This window comes from Trematomus bernacchii, unplaced genomic scaffold (assembly GCF_902827165.1).
Source record: "Trematomus bernacchii unplaced genomic scaffold, fTreBer1.1, whole genome shotgun sequence".
NCBI lineage: Eukaryota > Metazoa > Chordata > Actinopteri > Perciformes > Nototheniidae > Trematomus > Trematomus bernacchii.
The window spans coordinates 12672641-12699969 of record NW_022988050.1 but is presented as its reverse complement, the minus strand read 5'-3'; the positions used below and the strand labels follow the sequence as shown (position 1 = coordinate 12699969).

General features: G+C 38.0%; 1 protein-coding gene across 3 annotated transcripts; it reads left to right on the top strand.

Moving 5' to 3' along the window:
• The first annotated feature begins 120 nt into the window (after window positions 1-120).
• Window positions 121-27076, top strand: LOC117473688 (rho GTPase-activating protein 27-like). 3 transcript variants are annotated; one of them, XM_034119434.1, is made up of 18 exons: window positions 121-242; window positions 1933-2762; window positions 13660-14112; window positions 15236-15475; window positions 17244-17324; window positions 17522-17638; window positions 18767-18853; window positions 20915-20982; window positions 21121-21208; window positions 21600-21701; window positions 22266-22364; window positions 23027-23132; window positions 23254-23388; window positions 24209-24307; window positions 24405-24482; window positions 24993-25124; window positions 25292-25397; window positions 25893-27076. In XM_034119434.1, the coding sequence occupies exons 2-18, from the start codon at window positions 1983-1985 to the stop codon at window positions 26068-26070; spliced, it is 2949 nt and encodes a 982-aa protein (XP_033975325.1). In that variant the 5' UTR covers window positions 121-242; window positions 1933-1982; the 3' UTR covers window positions 26071-27076. The 3 variants fall into 3 exon arrangements, with proteins under 3 accessions (XP_033975325.1, XP_033975326.1, XP_033975324.1); XM_034119435.1 differs by having other exon boundaries at window positions 20921-20982; window positions 25893-26135; XM_034119433.1 differs by lacking the exon at window positions 121-242 and adding an exon at window positions 727-744 and having other exon boundaries at window positions 25893-26135.
• Window positions 27077-27329: the final 253 nt, after the last annotated feature.

Below are 27329 nucleotides of genomic sequence, written 5' to 3'. Positions count from 1 at the left end.
CATAAAGAGAATGCATAAATATAACAGATATGTTGGGAAGTTAAGCTAAAGTCAGACTTCCCATTTCTTGTGGCTTCGGTGCTGTCATATATCACTGCCTCTTTCAGTAGAGAAACAGACCCTGACACAGAACAGGAAATAAGAGTTGGCTAGCAGAGACGAGAAGCAGTTTGAGCTCCAGCTCTTCAGATACAAAACTGTTCTGAAGATTGTTTGCGGGACATTTTTGGAAACAAAATCAGGCAAGTAGAACATGTATTATTGTCCTCAGCTGAAGCGTGTGGGTATGAGTGTAGAATGTGATGTATGTTGTTGCTGAGCCTTGAAAGTGTAGTCAAATAATTTGAGTTGCACTGACTTACCCTTTTTTTGTTGAATGATACTCAAAATCCAACATGATATTATAAGTTAAATCTAACTTGCATGATCCATAGATCTTTTTAAAGTCATTTTTAAGTATATATAATTGTATTTTATACTGCAATGAGCATTTGATCTTTTATGTTTTGAATACGTTAACTCTCATTTGCTCCACATAACAATGTGATTATTTGGCAACAACACAGACACAGTTGTATTTCTCTGCAGCAGCTGCTGATGACCTCCTGCTGTTTCTTTGTATTCAGTTTGCTGTAGGATTTGATAAGAAACACTGAGATTGCCACATGATGCCGCACTGACACCTCGCCGAGCTCGGTGCAGGCTTCCTGTTTTGTGGTTAAGCAGTTTTCAGTCTGCTGCTGAGTATGTTTTAGTTGTTTTGCAGCTATTGGAAACAACTTCCTGTCTATTCCTGTGCACAGAATAATTAAAGGCTTTAAAAGAGCCTCTATTGCTACCAATAGAGCATTTTGTTCATAATCTTACCTCCAAACGGCGTTGACCTTTCATGTAGTCAGCATTGTTATTACGTCAAACACTGAATGGGGCCTAAAAGGTCAGTGCCTCAGTTTGGAGTGACTGTGAACATTTATGGTTTTGAAGTCAATAAAAACACTACAAACAGTCAATAAAAGACAATAAAAGAAAAGCAAAAATGATTACAGAGAGACAATCTAACAATAAACTAATGCAAATGACCAAAAACAAACACAAAAAGCCTTGATATTTTATACATGCCCTCTTTCCTGCTTTTTCCTTACCTTTGGGATAACTAAAGTTCTCTCTTTTAAAAAGTCTACAAGAGATTAAAACGTCTAAAGAGACAACCAAAACAACTACAGGATGGTAAATGATCACCAACAAATGCAAATTACCCAAAAGTGATGTGAATGACAACAAAGAGACACAAAATGACCACAAAATAAAATAAAAATAAAAACAAAGAGTCATGAAACGACTACAAAAAGAAGCAAAACAACTACAATGAGATGCCAACAAATACACAAAATAATGTAAAAAGAGTCACCAAACCACCGCACGGAGACCTGAAATGACAACAGACCCCAAAACGAGATGCTAAACGAATGCAAATAGACAAAAGATTCAAGATTCAAGGCTTTATTGTCATGTGCACAGTAGCTAGGTATATATGGCAATAAAAGCTCAAGTTACAGGCTCCTCCAACAGTGCAACATGAATATATATAGGACATCAAACTAATTAAACAGATAAAATAGTGCAAGAGAATATTTTGAGATGTGCAAATAAATACAAATAAAATAGAAATAGTGCAAGAAGAGTTTATATACAAGTAAATTGAATATGATGTATAGATACATAATTTGCAAGATGCAAACAGATGACCGACATCAGTCATTTATAATCTGGTGATCTTACTGCTATAAGTGTGGCAGTAGTGCGTTTTGTTCTCAAAGGCCCTCATTATCAAAAGTGAAAGAGGTCACGTGTTTATTTAGGTGGAAGTGATTGACAATGAACTAAGACTTACACTTTAAAGGCCACTGAACTCCCCATTTCCTCTATTCACAGCTCCAAGATGTCCACGCTCCATCCTGAGTGACGCGTAGGAGCACCAGAGCATGGAGCTGGTGTCAGTGCAGCACGACTTCGAGTACACAGCGAAGGACGGTCGCCTTGTGTCCATCAAGCCTAACGAAAGTTACATCCTGGTCTCCAGAACTAATGAGCACTGGTGGCACGTACGCAAAGACCTGCACACCCGACCCTTTTATGTCCCTGCCCAGTATGTGAAGGAGCTCCCAACAATTACTGAACACTCTTCTGATAAGATGGATTCACCTGTGACCAAGCCACTGGAAATGGACGATATAAGACGACGTAAAGGGACCACAGTGATTCGTGTTTGTGATCTGGATGCTCCAAGAGAGACATACCGCTTCTCCACGTTTGGATTATGTGCAAAAATACAAGATGTGAAGCCCTGTGAGACTCTGGAAGGACCAATCAGCAGCAGTTTTGCACACAGAGAGGATGGCATTAAGACTCAGGATTCAACAGAAGGCTTATCTTCTACCCCTGCACCCCTGAATACTGACATCCTGGAACTGTATGCAAAACATCATCATGTGCCAAAGGTCAAAACTGTACCCAAAGAGCCACTGCTGGAGGGTGAAGTCATACAGCAACAGACTTTTTTGCAAGATGAGGATATGGACCTCCCTTCACCCCCTAAGTCGCCCCTGTATGACACCATACCCAAGCTAAACATCCCAGAATTTGACACTTTTTCTGAGCTGCCTGGCCCCATTGACTCAGATGACACATTCATGTTTGAGGAGCAACATTTTAATCTCACTGAAGAAGCAACCTCCTGTCCAAATGAAGCTCCCACTGAGCAGGTGAGCTTTCCATTTTCTTCACGTTTTATTGTTCTTATTTATAACTTTGAATTAGTGTTTAAATCAAAGTGTGGCTGTAACACTGTGGTGTTACAGCCAGAAGAGGGCGCAGTTTCATCATTTGTAAAACGCTACAGTCTCTATACAGTACAGTGCTTTTTATTATTATTTTACAACATTAAATCAAAAAAGACTTGACTTTTTTTGATAGGGCTCATCTGTAAAATGTCCTTTTATGTCAAAGTGAAAACAGAACTTGATCTAAATGAAGTATTTAATGAGACAAACCTTACCCATCCCAGATGCAGCCAGTTTACTTTAGGAGTCACAGTATAATTGATATAGTATCATACCTAAGATTTTCATCGTCATAACTACTGTAGCTATGTATGACAAATAAAAGCCTTGAACATGGAGATCAGTGTCAAGAGGTTCCAATTAATTGTAATATAAATACATTTGGCCTGTGTAATAGGATAACAAATGGGGTAAACATACTGCACACAACATAGTATTTCCCCTTCATGATTTTTTGACTTATCTTTGTTGTTTTTATAAAACTGACTTTCTCACATCCCATTTACTTGTTGTGACGTGTGGCAACTGCTTCTTTTTAAGATGTTGTATGACAAAAAAAGGCCTCATAAGGGCATGATGTTATAGTCCACACATTTATCTTCATGGTCAATCCTGGTGCCTACATTACCCACAATGCATCCCATAGTTGGATGTGTTTGTGTGTGCTCAGGTTATATGATAATATTGGGGCAAATGTAACCTAGGCAGACGTGGGGAGGACCACAGAGGCCTCCCATCTTTAAAACCCAACACCATTAGATTTTTTGAAATATTTAGATGTTGTTGTTTTCAAATCCAACAAATGCGCTTCACACATTCTTGCACAGCTTCCTTAGTAGCAAAACAACGATTATAATAAAACTGTATTATTATAAACCAGAGGTGGGAAGTCACTTTATTCAAGTACTGTATGTAAGTACAATTTTGAGATACTTGTACTTCACTTGAGTATTTCCATATGCTTCTTTGTACTTCTACTCCACTACAATTCAGAGGTAAATTGTGTATATATTTTGTACATTTAGTTATTTGACAGATTTTGATATATATATATACTTAAATCAGACTTTAGTTCCACCTGGAGTAAATTCACAAGATACCATGCAGTATAAAAAGTCATTAAAACTATATGCACATTTACCAGCTTTGATAAACACATGAATACATCAATAATTATAATCAAAACATATATATTATTCTGAAATGGACCAACCTTCATAATGAGTACTTTTACTTTTGGTACATATTTTGATGCTGATACTTTTCGACATTTACTTGGGTAACATTTTTAATGCATGACTTCTACTTTTAACAGAGTATTCCTACACTCTGGTACTTCTACTTTTACTAAAGTACAAGATCTGAGTACTTGTCCCGCCACCTCTGTTATTAACCCATAATTAGTTAACAGTTGATAATACAAAATGACTAGTCTGTTAAAGCACTTTTCACACACTTTTTAACAGACTTTAATGTGTTTAATCTCCTTTAACTACAGTACTTTATTAATATCCAATCACTAATGAGCACTGATTAGTTTAGACTTGACATCGGAACCACTTGTTGAATTTGACACAGTGAAGGTACAGACTTGTAATAGCCGTGTTGGTGGAGTTCACAGTATCTGTGCCAGCTCATCTGCATATGAATGGCCGGCCTTCCCCTTCATGCCATTTCAATAATGGGCGAGGAAGAGGAGTCCCCTGAATACCCCCAGTTAGAGCAGCTGAGGCAGGGTCTCAGTTTTGGTCAGTTCCTGCTCGCTGTGGAATCACTTTACCCCGGGTGTGTATCGTTTTTAATCATTGAATGTGTTGAATTGTTGTTCAGGGACGTCTTGTAGTGTGTGCATTTCACTTTAATACAATGCTGTGTACAGTCAGTGATGTCATTGGAGAACAGGTTACAAACAGGTAGTGTCAGCTGGGTGGCTTCCGAGTAATAGGAAAGGGTTAATCCGAAAGCTGCTGACAGCCACTCCCAAACCTCCAGCTGCTACCTGGTTTCCCCAGCGCCGGGGCCGATCCTGGGAATAATTCTGATCACACGCGACGTGGAGGAACCATGAAACATTTGCGCGTATTTACCTCGTTTTAGCATGATTCACTGTTGGAAGGAGAACACTAAAGAAGCGGGGCAAAGTTTTGTTTCAGGTAAGTTGTTTGCACCTGTTGCAAGGTTACGGAGTTTGTGAAGGAGATTTTATACGACTTTCCTTCAGTAACGCTGGGACAGTTTGTTTAGTGGGACTTTTACGCAACACATTGATCAAATTCTGCATTTTAAACTCGATAAAGTTTGTGTTTCTCCTCATGGGAAGTATGAATGAGCCACTGCAGACGTGCCAGAAGTGCATTAATTCTCCCCCCACAATGAAGGGGCCATCTCCATGGTGATAGGAGGGGGTCTGGCCTGACTCCCAACGAGCAGGGCTTTGGAGCTTTCAGTGCCAGTTGGCGTGTGTGTGCATATGTAATGTGCAGAACTTGCAATTAGCCCTAAATGTAGGTCACTTAATATCCAGGGAATGTGGGCTGTTCTTTGGTCTCTGATGGGATGTTAAGTTTGGGAGCACATCCAGTTGGGATTGGGAATCCAAAGTTTGGTTATAGTTCATTTACAGCTTGAAGAAAGGTGTACTATACTTTCAATTTGGTGTGTCTTATCGTTCATTAGTCATCGTGGTTTGGTCTAAAAATGTCAGATTATTGTGGTGGTATTCAGTGTTTCCCAAAGCCTATATGACGTCCTCAAATATCATTTTTTCTACAACACATTATAGTATTCATTTTTTCGTGTTTAAAGAAAAACACTCATATTAATTGAATAGTTGCATCTTTGCTTGAGTTCATATTCAAGCATTTTGTTGTTATGTGGAGCCTTTACATTATGTTTCAGCCTTAATGGCACCAGTGAGTCTGGACTCTTTGCAAGAACCTCTATTAAGCTCCATATTGAATATTGAACACAGCATGTCCAAGAAGTCTTTATCACTTGGATGAATGGCAGAAGGGGTCAAATGTCCCATTGAACTTTAGCAACTACTGTTGAAGAAAAGAATGGTATAGAAAACACTGCGTCTTCTGCTTTGCATAAAGACACATTTTTCCTTTTTTTTGCATGAGCCAAACCCACAGTTAAACAGGTTACATAAAACACATCAAATCACATTTGGACCAACACAAACTAATCACATTTAAAGAAGAATTAGGTGCTTGAAGGTAAAGACATAAACACGTTTAAATAAATTGGAATTAGAAGTTTTGCGCTGGTTTTTTCTTTCTTTATTTCACAGTGTCCTCTGTTCTTCTGTTTCCTCCCTGAGGGCAGTAACTGAAAGTGGTGATTTAGAGGGTTGCTGTCGTTGTCTTATATTGTGCCACTTAAGTGCTGGTCTGCTTTGCCATGGTGACAGGACAGTGGAGTTTGTCTGCAGCCTGTAAATGTGCTTCCCAGTTTAACCACTCAGCTTTGTCTTGCTGTTAGGTGCTCAAACCAAGACACAAGTGACTCTTTGTTTTGTCTGTTGTGCACAATAAGTGTGATACTTTGGCTTTTAAAACTGAACAGCTGAGGCCGATCTTCCATATCCTGAGACGGACTATAAATCCAGAGAAAAGTGTGTGAGACAAGTTGAATGCCAAGAAACTGCTCCAACAGGTAGTGTGAGTGTCTCTTCAGACCTCTCTGTACCTGTCTGCTTGACAGAACACATGTGTCCATCAAGTGTGAAATAACAGGTGCATGTCGCTTTCACCTCACAGGCGAGCCTTCCATTTTTACCATTCTTTGGTCATATAGTATTACTAGAAACAGCGATGCGTTTTGAATATTAACCCGAGGGCCTGCGAGAATGAGGTTTATTCTGTCTGTTGAGCTTTCCTAGGTGTATTAGCAGTATGTGTCTGCCTCCATCTGAACTGTACGTTCTGTATGCATCACTGCACCTTATATAAATGTGACAGCAGAGAGCTTGTTTCCTTGTGCTGTACCATCATTCAAGTTGAGGTAAGCATAAAGATCTCTTTTAATAATCTTTTCACAGCCCTCAAAGACTCTTACATCCATTTGTAAGAAACATATTCCATTGGTTGCATTATAAAGAAGATTTTTAACTTATTTCTAAAGTTGTGACTTAGGTAGCCAGATTTGACACGTCTTTGCTCATTTAAAAAAGGCAAGTAACATAATAACACTTGGTTACGACAGATTGCTGGGTATTTACTTTTCAGAGAAAACGACACATGGCTTTGTGACTCAGACTTGGTCGTACACGAGAGGCCCAAACTGGGGCTAAGGCGGACTTAAGAGTATGTTTTCATAAACAATATGATTATGGGTACAGCATTGTAAAGCAGTGATCACAACCAACATGCACAGCAAGGGATATTATGCATTTCTTCTTTCATCTGCCTGACATCTGACACTCTCTTAGATAAGTTGCAATATTGATCTACAAAGCGGTGTAAAGATACAGTCTTTGTCAAGAGTTGCATGAGTCAGGCACAGGTTATGTCCTATCATTGCTATTTATAACATGTTTTTGTAGCTGAAGTCTTAATGACGCGCGTAATTACTCCAATCCCGTCCTTCAGCGCGTCCCTACCTTGAATAAAATGGTGCCTGCAGTTATTAACAGTACAGAAGCTTCCCAGATCCAAAACAAAGCTTAAGTCCTGAATACTGCTGTTTTTGGATTGTTTGCATGATGCACCTGTAACCAAATGTCAAGTTTGCCCCTTTGCAAAATAATTTCCACTTGCATCAGAAAGCATTGCAACAGCTGGTACTTAGACGTTTCCCCTCCTACACAGAAAACACTTCACCTACAGAGAAAGAGTGGGAGAAATCTGTCAGGAACAACAATATCAGCGGGTTTCGCATATCGGCATGCAGACCTGGCCTGAAGTGCAACGATAAGAACGTGATAAGCTTAAGAATTCCACAATGGACATTTCTTGTGTTATCCTGGATTCTGGGCCATTAGGAGTGTGATGTAAGAGGAGGTGGAGCCAGATTGATTCAATAGCTCGACTGTGTGCTTTGTGGCGTGATTTGGGCCCCAATTTGGGACTCCATTGTCTGATTGGATGAGCGCTAATGTGGTTAAGTAATGAAGCAGATTGCTGCTTCATGCATTGCTGAGGGCTGAGAATTCAGTTTTGCGCTTAAGTATTGAAATCATACTCGAAGAACACTATTTAAGGCCTAGGCGCAGTTATTTATATGTGAAGATACCTTTCAGGCTGTTCGCTAAATACAAACAGCTTTCCATATCAGACAAAACTCTGCAAGATAAGTGAAAGATATTCTAACAAGATTTGTCAAAAAAAGTAGAATCTTATAAACGTACTATATTGGGAAGGCGTATAAGTAGCATCCCACTTTTACCAATGTTAGGTTCAGTTATCCAAGCACTAAAATTGTTTGCATGTCATTTAACGCCCTGCTCCGATTACCTAATCACTTCACATGCAGGGTCACAGTCTTATAAATGGGGTTAATGTTGTGAATTCAAACAAAACTACTGAATTTTGTGTTGGCAACAACACAACTTTGTAAGCTTTCGGAAAAGATCATGGTTTGGGTTAAAATAAGTGCGCTGTTAATTGAATTAAGTTACGTACGTTAGGAACGTTTTAAGCGTAATCTGTCACATCTTGAAGCATATTCGCAGTTTTGAACATGTGGTAAGCTTCATAAACTCAAATAAAACTGCTTGGTTGTTTTTAGGCAACAATACTTCTTGGTTAGGTTTAGGAAAAGACTATTGTTTGGGTTGAAATAAGTATGTTTGTTAGAAAAAGCGTTCTCCTGGTGAAAGTCTTGTCTCTTTTTCACCCTTTCTGCCATACATTGGTTTTCTCGCTCTTAATACTACAGCACCGGACTTCTGTTGCCTTTGCTTTGAACATCTAATATTGCAGTGGGAAAAAAATTGGGTAGTGGTAAAACGCGAAATGACTTTTTACTAAATTATTGCCTTTTGTGACACCAGTATAATAATTTTTAATCAACTTTCCTCTCTCCAGGATGTTCCAGGAAGTATTGACAGCAGTGACACATACTGAAACTTCGAAAGCCTTTGGCAAACATGGATGTAGCGGTATAAACACAAGGGTTACCAACATGCGTCAAACCTAATTTGAGTTTAACCCTAGCCTCAAAAACCTCTGCAAAAACAGCCACAAAATGCACCGCCTGCTGTCTGCCCCCTGTTGAAGGAAGTAATGGTGGAACAGTTGGCCTTGAACCCAGACTTCCTGTTTCATGCCTCGTGGACTTTAACAACACAATGTTTCATCAGAATATCCTGTCAAAAAAAGATCTTGCGTATTATTGTGGGAAATTATTACTTCCCTTTTTTCCCCATTAGTATCTGCTTGACCTACTGTACTAGAGGATCAAATAATGAACCCTTTAAAGCAGCTGCTGTAGACAAAAGCAAAGTGGTTTTATTGTACCTTTATTGTCTATAACATTTTCCTTTGAGTATAACACTATGGTTACTGGTGTGACCCCTTAAAAAAAACTTCCATTTAGACTTTTTTTTTTTACCATATGAGTACACAATCAGGAAGTATGTTGACTTGGCCTTTTTCTGTTTACGTTGCTCCTGCAATCAAACCCTATTCTCTGTCTTGTGTACCTAGTCTCATTGCGCGACAACACAGACAGTTACCCTTTACCCCCCCTACCCTGTACACAGGAATTCACGCATATGACACACACACACACACACACACACACACACACACACACACACACACACACACACACACACACACACACACACACACACACACTCACACACTCACACACTCACACACTCGTCTCACCCAGTCCTCACACAGCCCCTTCCTGCTGCTATTGTAACAGTTCTCCTTTCTATCTGGGCTGCAACTGTCACATCTGCTGCGAGAGGAAGATGTGCGCGTTCAGGGTGTGCTCATGAATGTGCGTGTATTTCCCATCACAAGTTGATTGATCTTGGTTCTAGCTCGCTTATGATAGATCCGTTCGGAGTCCATTTGTATATTTGCATACATGGCTCCTCTAAATAGAACGATATAAAGATGATGGACATGTATTCGAGGGATTGGTCAAGTCACGGGGGCAAGCGGGGAATGACTCTGCCCGTGGTTCCTCAGGTAGGTGATCACAACAACATCAGCTTTTATTGCTATATTGTACAACTTTATTGTCTGTGGTCAGCATGTTTTATAAGAATATAGTGTTCTATGACAGTATTGCTTCCTGCTTTGCGTAAGCTTAACACCCCTGCACTTGTTTCTTTTCCTGAACTGATCTGCTCAACGCTGTTGTTTGCTCATCTATTGTAATTGTTGGTTTACATTTTTATTATGGATGTTAAAGAACAACTTTTGTTCTTCTGTGTTGATATTTTCATCAGCAAATATGTAATACTTTATCTGAAAGCAGTGGTGAGAAACTGTATTTATTGGTTCAGTTTTGACATTTTCGTTTGTTGACATCTGCTGTGTCAGTGTTTCAGTCTGATGAGGGGAAAACTAACAGGTGTTAAGTTGTGTGATATCACACTGATATACACTATGTTGCTCTGTCAAAACACAGTGACAGAACATGTAAAAATGTTTCTCACAAGGATCTTTTTCTTTCAAGGTTGTCTGTTTTAAGGTCAGAATAACAAAAATGTTTTCTACGTCTTTGTTGGAGAAAAGGTTGATAGTGTCCACCATTACACCACAACATTGGGTGTCAAATCAGTTATAAAAGGCATTCAGATCCTTAACTTCAGTAAAAATACCAATACTATAGTTTGGGAACTTTAAGTACAAGTCAGAATCCTAAATGAAAACACAGAAATATAATCAGCAAATTGTAGAGTATCAAAAGTGAAAGTACTCCTGTGGAATAATGGAGCTAGTGAGAGATTGTTTTTTTATAAACATGTGAGCAACATTGTCTTTTTGGTCCTTTCTATAATCCTTCCTTTGAAATAATGAATTGGACGCCGTTTAACAATTTATTTAGTTGTAAACATCCCAAAAGTTAAGTGAAAAAATACTGGGGTCACAAGCCAAAAAAGAAGAAGAACACATTGTATGTTATATAATATAATGTATTTGTATATAAGGTCTTCAAAAAAAGATGGTATCTACAGCTTTCAAATAAATGAGGTGGAGTAGCAGAGAACAGATAAAGTAGCATACAATAAAAAAAACACAAGGGAAGTCCAGTACTAAGCCCTACTAGTACATTTACTTAGAGGAATTGAACAAGCAGTGGTATTCCCTTCAAAGGGATGACATCTCCCACACACATTAAATCATAGCGTTTGCTGATATGTATCTGCTTGCAACGTTTTTTCTTCCATTGCATAGTATGGGCGTTATCCAGAGTAGCTATTTCAGAGATCAATGATGCAGCTGTTTCATTTCCTATTTCTGTTTCTGTGGAGTCGGGCTGTGTTGGGTTGAATCAATCTGTTTAGGGGTCAGTTGTCTGGTTGTCCGCATCGACTGCACTGAGGTTAGATTGAGATCAATCAAGTCAGCAAAGTGATAACATTGAATAGACAGATAGAAAACACAGCTGATCATGAAATCCATAACGTGCACTGCTTTCCTCTCCTCATTATTTTATAAAAATGTTTATCCAAGTATCCGGACCTTTAACTAATGGCAAAATACTAAATTCCAAGCAAAAGTCCTGTATTCAAAAGCGTACTCCAAAACAAGTTCTTTAAAAATAAGAATCGGGTGAATAGTATCATTGCTAACATTGTTTGTTTGAGGAAAATGTGTTTGTTTAGAACTTATTTCAGAATTGTCTCCATGAAATTGGGAAGTTTACAGAATAAACTGACAAGCAATCTACTGTTTTTCTTAAAATACTCTACAAAGGAGTGTCCGAAACAGGAATACGGTTGGATTTTTTAATTAGACATTTATTTAAAAAATACTTATACCAAGTGGACTAGCATTCATTAACATGGAGATAATACGACGTTAAGGACTTGCATACCAAAATGACTTGATAAGAAGAAGGAGCACTGAATGATTAATTATATTTCTTTGAGTGGATCACATTGTTTTGAAAATCCAATATGACAAAGTAACAATTATCTACAGATTTCAAATGAATGAGTTTTTGGCAATATCTTCCTGTAGATTGCATGAGTTACCTCACCTTACCTTACTTAGTAATACATCTCTTCTTTATAGCACTGCGCATTTAGCAGAGTGATACACAGATGCAGACACACAGGTCGCAGGCCTTGGTAAATATAGACCATGAGGTTAGCTGAGAGACAAGAAGCAGTTTGAGTGTTGTCTGAAAGAGTGAAGTGCCACCATGAAGGCGTATGAAAGACTCTGCAGGGCTGTAGATCCCACGAGTCTCACGCTGAGGAAGAATCACCTCAGTGGAGCACAGATGAGGAGAGAACAACTTAAAGAAAGATCACATTGTTGTCATCCAGGCAGCGGGGTCATTTAAAATTGCACTTTTCATTGCGTCTCAGTTTCAGAGGACAGAGGCAGCCTTTCATCACATGTCAGATCACTCCTAATTGTCGTTCTTTAAACAAATTTGTTGTGATGATTTGCATGCCATGCAGCCAAGAGCTCTGTTTATGATTGTAACATGACAGGGATGTTCAAACAGCTTGCCTCTAATAGACAGAAAGTGGAAATGCAGTTTGTATTTAATAAAAGATAATCGTAGTTATAACTAATTATAGGGCAGGTCGCTGCTTTGCTGCAGGGCAAGACAATGCCTGATGATGGTGGGGAGGTTTAACCTAGTTTTCTACATTGAATTGGCCCGTGGCCAAAGGCTCTCGTTGCTCTGGTTGTTCTTTTTTTATCTAGCTTTAAAATGGCTTTTTAGACAAAAAAAACACCACTGATGTTAACGTTTGTCTGCTTTGGTTAATACAGACTTAACCTCTGGACATTGTTTTGGCACAATAACTGTTATTCATGTGTGTGGGTGTTTTTGAAAATGGCACTAGAATAGGTTATGATCATTATTGTGAGGAACGACACTGTGGTGGGTGTTTTTTTTCAGCTGTGAGCTACTTCCTGTGCTCTGGTGCTCTTTCTGATGCGGAAGGCTGATTTATTAAGAGCTGTAGTGAAGGCTGGTACTTGACACTGCATGACCCAGACGAATGTTGCAAAATACAAAAACACAACACGGTGGAAAAATGTTACTTTGAAAAATGCCTACAAAAGCCAGATGTGGATGAAGAAGTACTAAGATATATATAACAGTCCTGCTTTCAAAATGTTACCTTTGAAAAGTACCAAAATAATAGCAACAACTTATTGTATATATATATATATATATATAAGTACCGAAAGTATTAATTCTGCACAATGGCCCGTTTCAGGATCGTATATATTTATTTATTGGATAATGCTTATTGATGGATTAATGTGTTCACCACTTTAGTTTTGCAGCTGGGGAGGAGGTTTTTTTTTCTACTATATATATATATATATATATATATATATATATATATATATATATATATATATATGTTTCTTGGTAGCTTGGGAATTCCACCAATGTAAAAATAAAGCTGTTCTTAATCTGTTAAAAATAACTATATAAAAAAAATGTGTTGATTATTTGAGTGTAATCTGAATCTATTTATATATCAAATCAATGTAGTAGAGTAAAATCCATGCTCTGAATTTCAGTGGAAAGAAGTGTAAAGTGTCAGGAAATGGATACAAATGTGTTCCCAAAATAACTTACGTTCTTGTTCTCTGGAAGCACCTGTTAATGTACTTCCCTAAATATATTTTCTTTGATTTTTCCACAGGTTGAGAATGAAAGTCTCCGGTCAGCGGTGTACGTGAATGTATCACAGCTTCGCAAAAGCATCTCCGAGTCTCCTCCCTCGGCTCCCTCGTCCTACTCTCCTTCCTACCTTGACCCAGAGGGATGGGAGGTGCACGTTGACCAAGAAAGTGGACAGGAGTACTTCTACCACCCCGCCACGGGGCGCACCACCTGGGACAGCCCCTTCCTAGACTCCCCCACAGACCCTGAGCCTCCTTGTTCCCCCTCACCTCCTCAATCTCCCGCCCTTTCTCCGTCCTCCCCACCTGCGTGGACCTCAGACTGGGAGCAGTTAGTGGATGAGAGCAGCGGTCGGCCCTACTTCTACAACGCCATGTCCAGGGAAACGTCCTGGGAGCCCCCCGAGCAGCTGAGCCCGTACCCCCCCGTGATGGAGCCCATGAGTGTGCACAGGTTCCATGAGGACGGACCGGTGAGGACAGCCTTGCTGCTCCACTTAGCCGCTCTCTGTCTCCTGTTTTAGCTTCACCCAGGGGAGCGCTGTAAATACTGTCTGCTTTTAATTGAATGAAAACTGCTGCACCTACATAGCACTCATTATCATTAGTGAAGCTCACAGATTCAGACCACAATGTCAAAAACATTCACTTTAAAAAGACATTTATCCTCATATTGAAATTCCAAATACACTCAAGGAGATTCAAGAGATGTTTAGAAGTGCTTCACGTTAGGTACATGTCAGACGTTATTGAAATATGACATGGTTTACAGTTCTTTTTTTAGTCAGAAGTGACCTCTTTTCTGCCCCTTAATGACTTTCTTGAGCTAGAAATGAGAATATATTTGAGGCCATGGAAGTGCTGTGACTTAGAGTATTTATCAATGTCATGGAAAAGTCATTGAGCTCTTTATCTAGGTCATAGTGGGAAATAATTTACATGACATTATTCGGTGAGATGTAAATACCTCAACACAAAAAGATTGATTTCGACAAAGAACAGGGTCAGTGTTAAGTCTATTTATTACTGTCATGGCTCAATTCAACAAAGGAATAGTGTGATGTTTTTTCGGAACAACATGTATTACCTTTCTGCTGAGACTCATTTGAGAAGATCTATACCACTCTTATGACTGTGTGTTAAATATGAAGCTACAGCGAGCTGTCGATTAGCTTAGCTTAGCTTAGCTCCATTACTGGAATACATAGTAACTATTTCATTTAACATTTTTGAAAGATTATACAAGATACTACTTGGTAAATATTGAACTTTAGAGGTGCTGTTAGGTGGATAACTAATATCCAGGGTAGCTGTTTGTCCGCGCTTTGTGCTAAGCTAAGCTAACGGCTGTAGCTTCATATTTAACAGACAAACATGAGTGTTATCCATCTTCTCAAGTAACTCTTGAAAATAAGGCAAATCACTTTTGAAAAGTTGAACTATTCCCTTTTTTTCCTTTTCTTTTTCACGTTATTCAGTGAAGTACTTTTTTAGCACCCACAAACTTTTAAAATCAACCCCAAAAAACATAATTTAGTCTCTGGACACAGCTCAGATGCAGGTCTTTTAATGTTTCCCCCATCTTTTCATCCCCAGCCTCCTCTCCCTGATGAGGATTACCCCCTAGAGAATAACCCAGCTGCTGCTCATCCAGAGAGCAGTGAGGACCTCCTAGCCATGGGCCCCCCCACTCTCCCTAAAGAGTACACCCTCAGTCATGCGGGCCGGACCATCATCCCCCGGGCCAACGTGGACCGCAGCACCCCGAACGGTTGGAACCTCAACGTGCAGCCCAACGGGACCTGGGTGTTCACCAGCGAACACTCCCCAGAGCAGGTAGCTGCAAACACCGACTGATATGAAAGAGGAGGAAGATGGGATTTAAGACAACAAAGGTCCTATATACAGATAGACTTGATTTCAAATTGCAAAACACTTTAAGGGTGTTGGATAAACATTGGCATTTCAGTAAGAGATATATGAAAGCATCTTTACAATGTAGGCACGTTTTGGAGGGGTTACTTTAAAAAAGATTCTGATACAATTACTAAATACCTTTCAAAAAATGTAGTCAACACAAGTATCACACCATTACATTGATATAACTTAAATACTTTCTGTTACCAGTTGATTACCTCGTTGCCAAATATGCAAATGAAGACAAGACACAAGACAAATTCTGAAATGTCACTATTTATTTTGTAACTAAAGCGAAAAAGAGGAACAACCTCAGTACAGTGCAAGTGATGCCGTACAGCTGTAAACATGCTGTCAGCTCTCAACTCAATTGGCACTGTACTACCAAACATTTTCTCATTTTAAGCTTTACTTATTTCCTATGAAAGTCTTTTCATGCTGGTATGCAGCACATTTTTTTTTATCTTGGTTAACTGGAAATTGTGCAAACTTCTTTGTTTTACGAAAATGTGCACTCTACAGTGATGTTGTTCCCCTTTCCTGCAAAACGTCTACCACATTAAAGTTGTTTTTTTACTAACTTAAGAGGCCATTGTACAAGACTTTTGTCCTGAAATTATGTAACTAATTTGCATGAGGGTTTATAGTATTTTATCTCAAAATGTATTTTAAAATTGCAATCCTAAATGTATCAGTTTTGTTTTGTTTTGTAGCCTTTATTTATCCAGGTTAAAAATCCCATTGAGATCAACGATCTCTTTTACAAGGGAGACCTGCGGTACATTGAGTTACACATATAAAAACAAACAGAAAACAAAAAGGACATCACAACATAATTACAGGGGTATACATTAGCATCTATTTACATTTACAGGTATCCAATAATATTTCATCCAGTCGTGCTTTAAAACGATGCAAGGGAATCAAAATGCTCAGTTTCAATATTTTTTGCATAGTATTCCAAGCTAGAGGAGCAGCGCACATAAAAGCTTTAGTACCTAAAACAGTCCTAGCACTTGGCACATGTAATAAAAGCACATCCTGTGATCTCAGGCAATAGCTACTTGCCACTCTCCGTGAGATCAAGGAGCAGATATAAGAAGGTAGTTTACCCAGCATGGCTTTGTAGATGAACATGTACCAATGACTGAGCCTCCGACCAGTAAGTGACGGCAGACCTGCCTTGGCATACAGGGTACAGTGATGAGTAAGTGCTTTACAGTTAGTAACAAATCTCAGAGCACTGTGATAGGCGGCATCTAACCTTTCCAGGCAATGGGCAGGTGCATTCATATAGATCAAATCACCATAGTCTAGCACAGGTAAAAAGGTCACAGTGACTAGCCTTTTCCTGGCTTCAAAAGAGAAACAGGACTTGTTTCTGAAAAAGAAACCTAATCTAACCCTCAGCTTTTTAAGCAGATTAGTGACAGTAATCAGTAATCTGATTACTGATTTTACATTATTTGTTGTATCCTAAATGCCATGTACTCCTGTACTCCCTAATATGGAATAATGATAGCTATATCTTGTATAGGAGAGAAACGTTAAAATGATTATGATTTACGTAGGGAGATCACTATTCTTTCAAAATGAAGCAATGAAAAAAGTTGAAAACCTTTCCTCCTTGTAAAACAACAGTGATTTTAAATCATCTTTAACAAAGTCATGTTTTGTTATGTAACAGTGGATCAAGTCTGTGGATGAACAAGGGCAGACCTACTACTATCTGAGGGACGGCTCCAAGTCTGTGTGGAACCTGCCTGAGGTAAAGATCCTTCACTACACAGGGATCAATGCCAACAAGTGTGTGTACAGTAGACGGCAATATATCATTCAGGACACAAAAAGTAGTTTTATATACTGTTTGAAGTATAACACGTATTTAAATGTGTCATGTCATCCTTCAAATGTTTAATTTTTTTACAATTAAACTATCTAAAACAATTGTTTTGGTCCCTCCAGGTGCCTGTAGGTCATTACAGAATGGAGAACGGAGTTGAAGCAGACAATCCGTCAGTCATCAAAAACTGGAGACACACCATGGGACCGGCTCAGATGAGCGCAGCACACGATGATGGGGTACACACATACTTTCACACACACCCAGACCTGCTTGTACACGTACAGGCTGCATCACTCATGCAGGGTGTGTCAGTCAGCTCACACAGAAAGCTTCAGTCTGCCACAAGTAGTGAGGGTGAGTCTCCGTTTAACAACTGACACTCCCATGTTTCTAAAACCCCTATTTAGCAAGGCAAATCAACTGCAGTCATCTCGTATTTACAGCAACTGCTCGAGCACAGAACTGCAGAGGGAGAGGGGGAGTGGGACTGGGAAGGGGGTGTGTTATTATAGTAAAATTAAACTAAAACGAAAAATGTTATTTAATAAAACCAAAAGATAAAAAAGAAATTGCCAGGTAATTTAATTAAAATACACATACATTTATTTAAAAATGTGCTCTAATACATCTCTACAGCAAAAAGGGACAGAATGAACTCTCCTGACATCAAATTGAACAGACTAAAGTTCAATATTATGCCCATTTCAACATAGTTCTTCTGCCATGTGTTTTGTATGGTATATGTAGCTAAATACTTTTAATACAGTATTGTATTATTGCTGGCTCCAACAAAATAAACGACCGTAAAACTTAATGTATAAAACTAAACCTTTCTGAAAAATCTGAAACAAAACTAAAATTAGCAAACACAATTTAAAAACTACAATTTAATTGAAAAGTCAAACCTAAAAATAGAAAAAATCTTTAAACTATTATTTAAACTTGAGAGATCATTGAGTATTGAGGGACAAACCAAGAAAAACAGCCCCAGAACAAAGGAACATGAAGTATATGGAAATATTGGTCATGTTGTGTCTATTTGTATTAATATGAAGAATGGAAGAAGGGACATGGAGGCTTGGTTTAAAGAATGGTTTAAAACCAATCCATTTTTCTTTTATGAAAGTTTAAAATAAAACTCATAAATGCAACCATAAAGACAAGAAAACAAGATTACAATTTAATTAAATAAGCTAATTAAGCAAATGGAAAGCATTTTAATGGGTAAAAAGGACACCATTTCTACTGCATTACAGGTTTTTTTCTTATCACAGCTACTGCAAGAGACGTGCACATCCTTGAAATAAATTATATCTGTTGCTTTCTGGTTTTTATTCTAACAAAAATATTTTAATGTTGTCCAGAGGTTCATGCCAACTCACAAGAGGAACACGTCCGACTACAGCAGCGACAGCTCCAGCACGGGGAACTCTCCGGAGACGCAGAATGATGTGGGTGAACGTTGTGTCATGTTAATGTACTCATACTTTAACATTCGAATAACTTGAGGCTGAGAATATAGTTAGTTAGCCCTTAAGTTAGCCCTTTGTGCCGCCCTGTGTCTGAATGGTTCTCTGTGTTTCTCTCTTAAGGCTTTTGGGTTTAGACCCTGGAGAAACCCCTATTATCTGACCTCCAGGTGGCTGCGCTATAATGTGGGTTGTTAGTTTAAGCTGAGCTCGACTCATAGATAGCAGCATCTATCTGATGAGCCACACGTGTAATTTAAGATCCCACAAGCTGCATTGCTGCATCTGAAAATACATGTTTACATTTTTGCATCAATTACTATTTTTTGTTTGATTTGGATTTCTGTTGCTGTCATGCATGTTACATCCAAACTAATACACCAACTGTCTACATTCCCATCTTCATCTACCTCATGGGGTTTTAGGATTTTTGTTCTGTATTCAGGGGTTAAAGTGCCACACAATTTGCTTCAGATTCTTTACTTTTAAATACACCGTGAAAAAGCTAAAATAGCAGCAGGGGAAAAATAAAGTATACATGGTCACATAGTTTCATATCATGTTGCTTAACAACAGTCTTAATAAAACGAAATATATATATATATTTTACGCCTCCAACAATTAAGTGTTTTCTTATTCTCCATTAGTGTTTTCATTCAGTAACAGTCCGGGAAAGTCAAATACTTCCACAGTTTTAATTGACTTATTCAAGCCTTTATGGAAAAAACAAGAAATATACTCTAATGTATGAAATTGTAAATCATTTCGAATGCTTCTCAGAGTAATCACAGGCCACAGCTCTTTGGCCACCAGACATTTGGAACTAGTACGAGCTACTTTCATTGGAAACGTGTTGACAACACTGCATGTGAGACGCTGCATTGTGTTTTCCGTAGTAACTACGATTGTTCCACCGTCCTGTATTTCCACTAGTACCTGCAAATAACTTACATTGATACTCTTTAGTAAACAGCTACCAAACAATACATAATTGCCATCCTCTTTCTGACTTGGTTGCACAATGGTTGACGTACTTCCTTTGAGCCTTAATTTCCCCAGTCATACCTGATGGCAGGCATAATTGCATAGACAGGGAAATGCTTATAAGAAGCAAATCTAAATGCCAATGTTGTCATTATTTTACAACCATTTTATGTGCAGTCAAACATTTACTTATTATTACATATTGCATGTGTAACTAAAGCCTGATGTATCTCCTTCTTCTGTGCCATAGAGCTCCATTGTTGTCCAAAACTCTTTTTAAAAACACACCACTGAGTCACACTGTTGAACTGGGTGCATGTTCCTTCATCACCATAAACACAAACACAAAGACACTGTAGTTTACTTTTGAGCAATCCCACATACGCCACCCTGCTGCTCCAAATAATCACTAGAGCACCAAGTAGTCTCCAACAAATGCATTATTTACTTGTGTTTGGTGGTGTTGACTAAAACCATTCTTTAAAGAGTGAATGAGTTTGAAGCTAAATGTTAAAGACAAGGAGGGGAAGTCAGAAAATACTAAGAAAAGGACTAACACCTTGTTTATTTTGGTCTATCATTTGTTAAAGGGGCTGTATTATGCATTTTGGACTTTTACATTTCCTGTAGTCTGTTGCATAAGTTTGTGCCTCCATTGGACTCCTTTGTTTACTTCCGTAACATAGTAACATCACTACAAAACATTCACGCTTCTATTGGCAAGCACTCAAACACATTGTAGAGGCACAAAATACAAATATAGTAATGTTGAAGTATTGTTAAATAATCTTACAATTATGTGAATGTTGTGAGTCCCCCCTGCGACTCTACACATAGTTGGATGATAGAATCTGTGACTTTTTTCAGGATATTTAACATAAGGATTTCATCATGCGCATGGATTGTAATACAACTATGAATGTGACTGCTGTCTGCATGCATGGCTTTATAGTGTTCAATATTGTGACTTAAAACGCTTGTCCTTTATATCATCACATAACTTGACTGCCCGTACAAGGCCTACACTTACAGTATAAAGAGTTAAAATGTTTTATTCAGGTGCAGAACTTGGAGAAAGCCGGTATCCTCAACAAAACAAAAGTGTGTGACAACGGCAAGAAAGTTAGGTAAGCTAACACCTCACTGAGAGGAGAGTCTCACGCTTCAGTATTTGATTTTGGGTGTGTTTGGAATCATGTGTCATCTTCCCGTAAAGCTCTTTGTTGCTTTCTCTGTGTAAGTGACAGGTTTTCTTCCATTTTCAGGAAGAACTGGGCTCAGACATGGACAGTTCTCCACGGAGGAGTGCTGACGTTCCACAAAGATCCAAAGTCTGCAGCTATAGGGACTTCGGTATGATTTACACGTATACGTTTTATTCAAATTAAAGGATTTGCATATTGTTAGCCGAGGAAAGTGCTCATAGTTCATTAACAAGAAACTCTGACAAGCTGTGGACTTCTGGGAGGTTCAAGATCAAATGAAACACTGACTTTTCTTATTAAATTGCCTTAAGCTTTTTTTTATGTAGTCTGCACATTGGCATCATGTCAACGTCTCATCTACATCTAAAAAAGCAAATGAAACAGGGTGATGCAGGCTGATGTGTACTTTATGAGGAGTGACGGCACAGACAAGCCCTCGGGTCGGTGACTGACAGGGACAGTCACAGCTTTTGTTTCCTGGAATGCAGCAGTGTCAGTTTCTTAAACAGCTGTATTTTCTTTTCTTTACCTCCGCACAGATTAAAACCAATCAGATTGTTCCAGAGATCACGGTGGACCTGCGAGGAGCTACCATTGGCTGGGCCCCGAAGGATAAATCCAGCAAGAAGAATGTTTTAGAGGTGTTTGTTTGTTGTCATGGAACATAATGCAATGTGTGTAGCTGTTAGCATGTTAGCATTAAGAACTGAGCCTATACTGTGTTCCTGCTTCTCTAACATGATCTTGTGTATTTCAATATTAAGCTGAGACACTACAATAATATAGGGTCCTTTTTCTAACACATATCCCCATGATTAGTTATATTCAGATTTTTTTTATGCTATGTTTAAATATGCAAATGAGGTCTTATTAAATGCAAATGTCATCCATTTCCAGAACAGAAATCTGAATATCGGATAGAGCCTGGTTCAAAATAAAAGTTGTATTTTATTGGTATATTAAAGTCAAAGGGAGAGGGAATTATGGATATGTCCCTGTGTCACTACCTTAATCAAAACAACCATAAGAATATAATGTTCTATAAAGTGGTTATTATGTATGGGAGTATGAGAAAAAAAGTTCCACACATTTTGAAAGACCCTAAAGGTACAATGGGTTGAAAATTAACTGATCAATATTACCACCAACATTGCCAGTTGATTATTCTTTATGCCATTCTAACTATACCATTATTTCTCCTCCAGTTAAAAGGAAAGAACGGCGTAGAGTTCCTGGTACAGTACGACACAGAAAGCATCATCCATGACTGGCACAAAGTCTTAGTGGACACCATACGGCAACTGGTAAGTGCTTCCATGAAAATGATCCCCTTTAAACTGCAAATAAATCTCCAGCTAATCAAATCATTTCTGTTTTATTACTGCTGATGCTTGGTAACAGCATTGGATTGAAATCATAAAAAAACTAAGACTGACATTCTTATTAAGACTAAGATGGTTGACATGTTTTAAATATATCTCCAAATGAGCATGATTGCAGATATAACCTTGATTCCTATTGAACAAATATGCTATGTATTGGTCAGTCTATGTCCATAATACCCAGAAATGTACTTTCCTAAAACTCCAGGTCACTTGCTATTTATAACAATGTTTTCTACTGTACTGTGGAAAAAACTCAAAATCACAGAAGATGAAATAAAAAGTAACATCAAGCCATTTTGAGAAACATCCTTATTACAGAAAATGGAGGTTCCATCATGGGGTGTGTTTCATACACCCCAAAATACCCTCTAAAGAATGAATTACAGACAAAACACTTTTAAAAAAGAAGATTTTGTTCTCCCAAGTTATTGAATTCATAACATAAATCATGGATTGTTCTATCTATATTTGACAACCTACACTACTATTACATAGATTAATTAAGGTTTAGTAGTGGGAATTGCGCAGACAGTTTGCTGTAAGTTTGTCTGACTGACTCCCGTTGTGTATCTGTTGATCAGGAGTACCAGGACCATCACTCAGAGGACGAGGACGGGGACTTATACGAGAAGATTGGCGGCACAGAGCGAGACGACAAGTTAGGAGGCGGCATTGACAAACGAAGACGTACGCTGAAATGTTCTTGTTTTAATGCGCTGTAAATGATGTCATCATTCTGACCCAGTTAGACACATCAGATCCCATCAAGAGCTACAATCATTTTAATATCTAACATTTATTTTTCCAGCCTCCAAGCCGACCGTCACACACTCCTCCAGCGGTGCAGGAGACTCGGACCAGAAGAGGGTTCGGACCAAGTTGATGAAGTTCCTCATGAAGCGGCCCACGCTGCAGTCGGTGAAGGAGAAAGGCTACATCCGAGGTAAAAACAACATAACAAAACATAACATAACATAACATAATGTTCTTCTCTTCAGGCTGTGACTGATTTGAATAGAAGCTAATTGAAAAGTCAGTTTCACTCAACCTGACTTTGAACACTTCCTGTTTGTGGTAATACTTATATTTAAACACACACTGTTTTGCATTTTCCAGTGTGCATTTCATGTCAGGTCAGATTATTTTTCACCCACAAGAGGACATTTGTTTTTCAGAAAGACAGCATAAAAGCAAGTGTCATGAACACATCATAAAGCACAATTATAACTGAAGACATTAAATGGAATTATACGTGATTCACATATTTAAATAAAATTGCATCAGTTATTTGTATGCATAGGAGGAGCATGATATCTTACACAGCCTGCGCAGTCTAAGGAATTTGAATCGGTGACATATTGTGTATATAATCTTCTATAATCTGTATTTGCATGATATAAATTGGGATATCGTTATTTATTTTGTACTCAATTCCTACTGCATATAATATAAACATTTATAGTTTTTTATGGCAGTTAAATTAACTTCTCATATGCATGCTATAGTCTGCCTGAGAGTAATCCATACTTTTTACAGTATATGACGTTTAATGCATAATCTGTATGGACATGTTCTAATGTTACAAAATGAGTCATGTTTAGTTTTGAAACCCCAACAGCTACATTTCTGCATATATTTTCTTCTCTCTATGTTATATTTTCCCCAAATCACAACTATATTTTTCAAATGTAGTATTTATTCATTCACTCTCCTTAGTATTACTACTAATACAACTAATGATAATAATGTTTTTCTTCCCATAGACAATGTGTTTGGATGCCATCTGGGCACACTGTGCGCACAAGAAAGGGCCACAGTTCCTAGTTTTGTGGAGAAATGTATCAAAGCAGTGGAAAAGAGAGGTAATCCAAGTTGTTTGTGTGACTTTCTGAATCATATCGGAAGTATTGTTTCTCTGTGTGCAGTATACAAATGGATTTACTGTGTGATCATTTACAGGTTTAGACATTGACGGACTCTACAGAGTGAGCGGGAACCTGGCTGTCATTCAGAAACTACGCTTCAAGGCTGATCATGGTAAAGTTTACCACACAAATAAGTGCATCAAAGGTGGGGTATGTAATTTATTTCAGAAACACTTTTTGTTATATTCCATGGAATGCTCTTAACATCCCGATAGCAATGCTTTGACAATAAATACATACAATTTTTTAATCTTTGGAAGCCGTAGTACTGTAAAAAGCACGACCAATCCGGCTAAAATAACTGGATGGCCTACCTGCCTGTCAGCCTTCCATCTGTGCACAAACTTATCTCGTGCCCTCATTGGTCATGTGCGCGCTCGTGTGTGTTGGAGGAGGGGCTCTGTAAGGAAGTGGCAGATTTTTTCCGGTTGTGTATTTTCAAATTCTAGCGCACTCGTGCTGGTTTCTCCAAAATTACATACCCCACCTTTAAGGTCAATGTATTCAGTTATTCTTCATGCAGAGGAAGTATGCATATGGTAGTTTACTGCAGGCTGTCACTGCAGACAGCAGCGCCCCCTGCTGTGCTTTAACAGTCTGTGCCCCTGTTGTGTTGTCACAGAGGAGCTGGACCTGGAGGACGGACAGTGGGAGGACGTTCACGTCATCACCGGAGCGCTGAAGCTGTTTTTCCGAGAGCTTCCTGAGCCGCTTTTCCCCTTCAGCCACTTTAATAAGTTCATCGAAGCAATCAGTAAGCAGATCTTTTATTCAAAAATCCAATTTTGACCGACTAAATCACCCTTAACGACAATCATTTGTGTTTAATGTGTAAAAATAGCAAATATTAAGATTAATATTGCAAACAGTGATTTGTATATTTGTATTATTTGTATAACTGATTATGTCCTGTTTTTCTAGGAATTCCTGATTACAACACAAAAGCGTCTTGCATGTATGAGCTGGTCAGGTCCCTTCCTCCTTCAAATCATGATACCATGAAACTCCTTTTTGGGCATTTACGCAGGTATGTTTCTTTTTGTAATGATATATTTCTGTTTCATATAAAATTGTAAAGTGAATAACAGTAATATAATAGTACTAAATATAAATAAATGAGAGAGAAAAAATATATATGAATTAATTAATAAAAAATTATAATAATAAAAACAATAATAAGATAAGATAAGATAAGATAAGATAGTAGGCTACTTTATTGATCCCAATTTGGGAAATTGTTTTTGTTACAGCAGCATAATAGACAAGGCATTTTACAATAAAACAAAACTACAAAATAAACAAGAATAGAAAGAAAAATAAAATAAAATAGAAAATATACATGAAAATATATAAAGTCAAGGGTGTTTTTTTTTTTTTTTTTTCAAAACATTTATTTATTTAATCTTTTCCTTCTGGTTTGCATCAACTTGTTCCAGATCTTGATGTAAAAGTATATAGTTGAAATGAAAAGAAACAGGAAATTAGGACTTATTACATTATCCTATTTATTTTTCTCTGACAGGCTCATTGAATACGGGGAGGACAATCGCATGACTGTGCAGAATGTGGCTATTGTATTTGGTCCGACTCTCCTCCGGCCAGAGATGGAGCTGGGCAACATCACCATGCACATGGTCTTCCAGAACCAGATAGTGGAGTTCATCCTGAACGAGTACGAGCTGATGTTCTTCTCCAGCTAAAGCCGCTGCACGAGCCTCCAGTGAAGAGCTGTACAATCGTCTGAATGTGCTCAAGCTTTTTGAAGTTCTAGATTTCCTTTTTTTGCATGCACATAAAAAGCTTCAGTGCAACATCTAAAATGAAACTTCTCTTGTAAAAAGTGCCCTTCAAGTTTTCTTTGCTCAGAATATTTAAGGTTTAACCACACAAATTAGAAAAAAGGGATCTTCAAATGGTCTTAGCTGAGAATATTTGAAGCATTTTAAACCACAGTGTCGGGAGGCTGACGCTGTTACAACTATCTTCGGCAGTATTGTAGGGTTGGAAATCCAATGAGGTTTCCTTTCTCAGAGCTTTTTAGCTTGTTGCTTAGGTTGAAAAAGGACTGTGTCATATTGCTCTCGCTCCACTCTAGCTGTCTTAATCTCACAAGTCACTTTCCTGAGATTTTATTTGTTTGTTTTTTATTACTGGCTTGTCTAAATCGCACCTAGAACCTACCGAAGTCAAACCTGGGCGAATGCATTAATGCTCTCTTAAAGAAATGTTCAATAATTGCCTCCATCTTTATTTTTTAGAAAGTTTAATGACATTTAAATCTTGTATTCAATTTGAAATGACAGTTTATCACCTATGGCAATAACTGAGATTGTATTCTAATATTGTATCATTTTTACCCATGAATTGTATTGTAATATAGACCTGTATAAAAATAAATATTAATATCAACACCTTGCTGTGAAATAGATGGTAACAAAGAATACTTGTGCAACTTATAGATTATTTTCCAGTGAATGAAATCCCATTTTCCGATCATGTTGTTCTTTAAGAAACTGTATGATAACACCATAGAAATGTAAACTAGTGATACATTCTTTTGACAGTAAAAAGATTCTCACCATGAAAAAGAAAAGTGGATTCTAGAAGACATTCCTGACCTGTAAATAGAAATAGAAGGCATATTTATGCTGAAAGTTGTTGGAAATGCACAATTTATTCCATAATAAAAAATAACTTTGTAAAAAACTACAGCTTTGAATTCATTTCTGTCACAATGCTCATGAAAATGTAAACATGGGATTAATTCACATGGTGTCGGTTTGAAAAAAGTTAAATATTATATGACTAAAGCTTGAGTAAAGAAATATGAACAGCAATGTGCTTTAATTATCACAGTTAAACTTTAGACTGTTTTTGTTAGGCATGTTATATTATTTATTACCATAATAATAATAATAGAAAACTATAAATACAAGAAGTGTATGTATACATTAAGGCT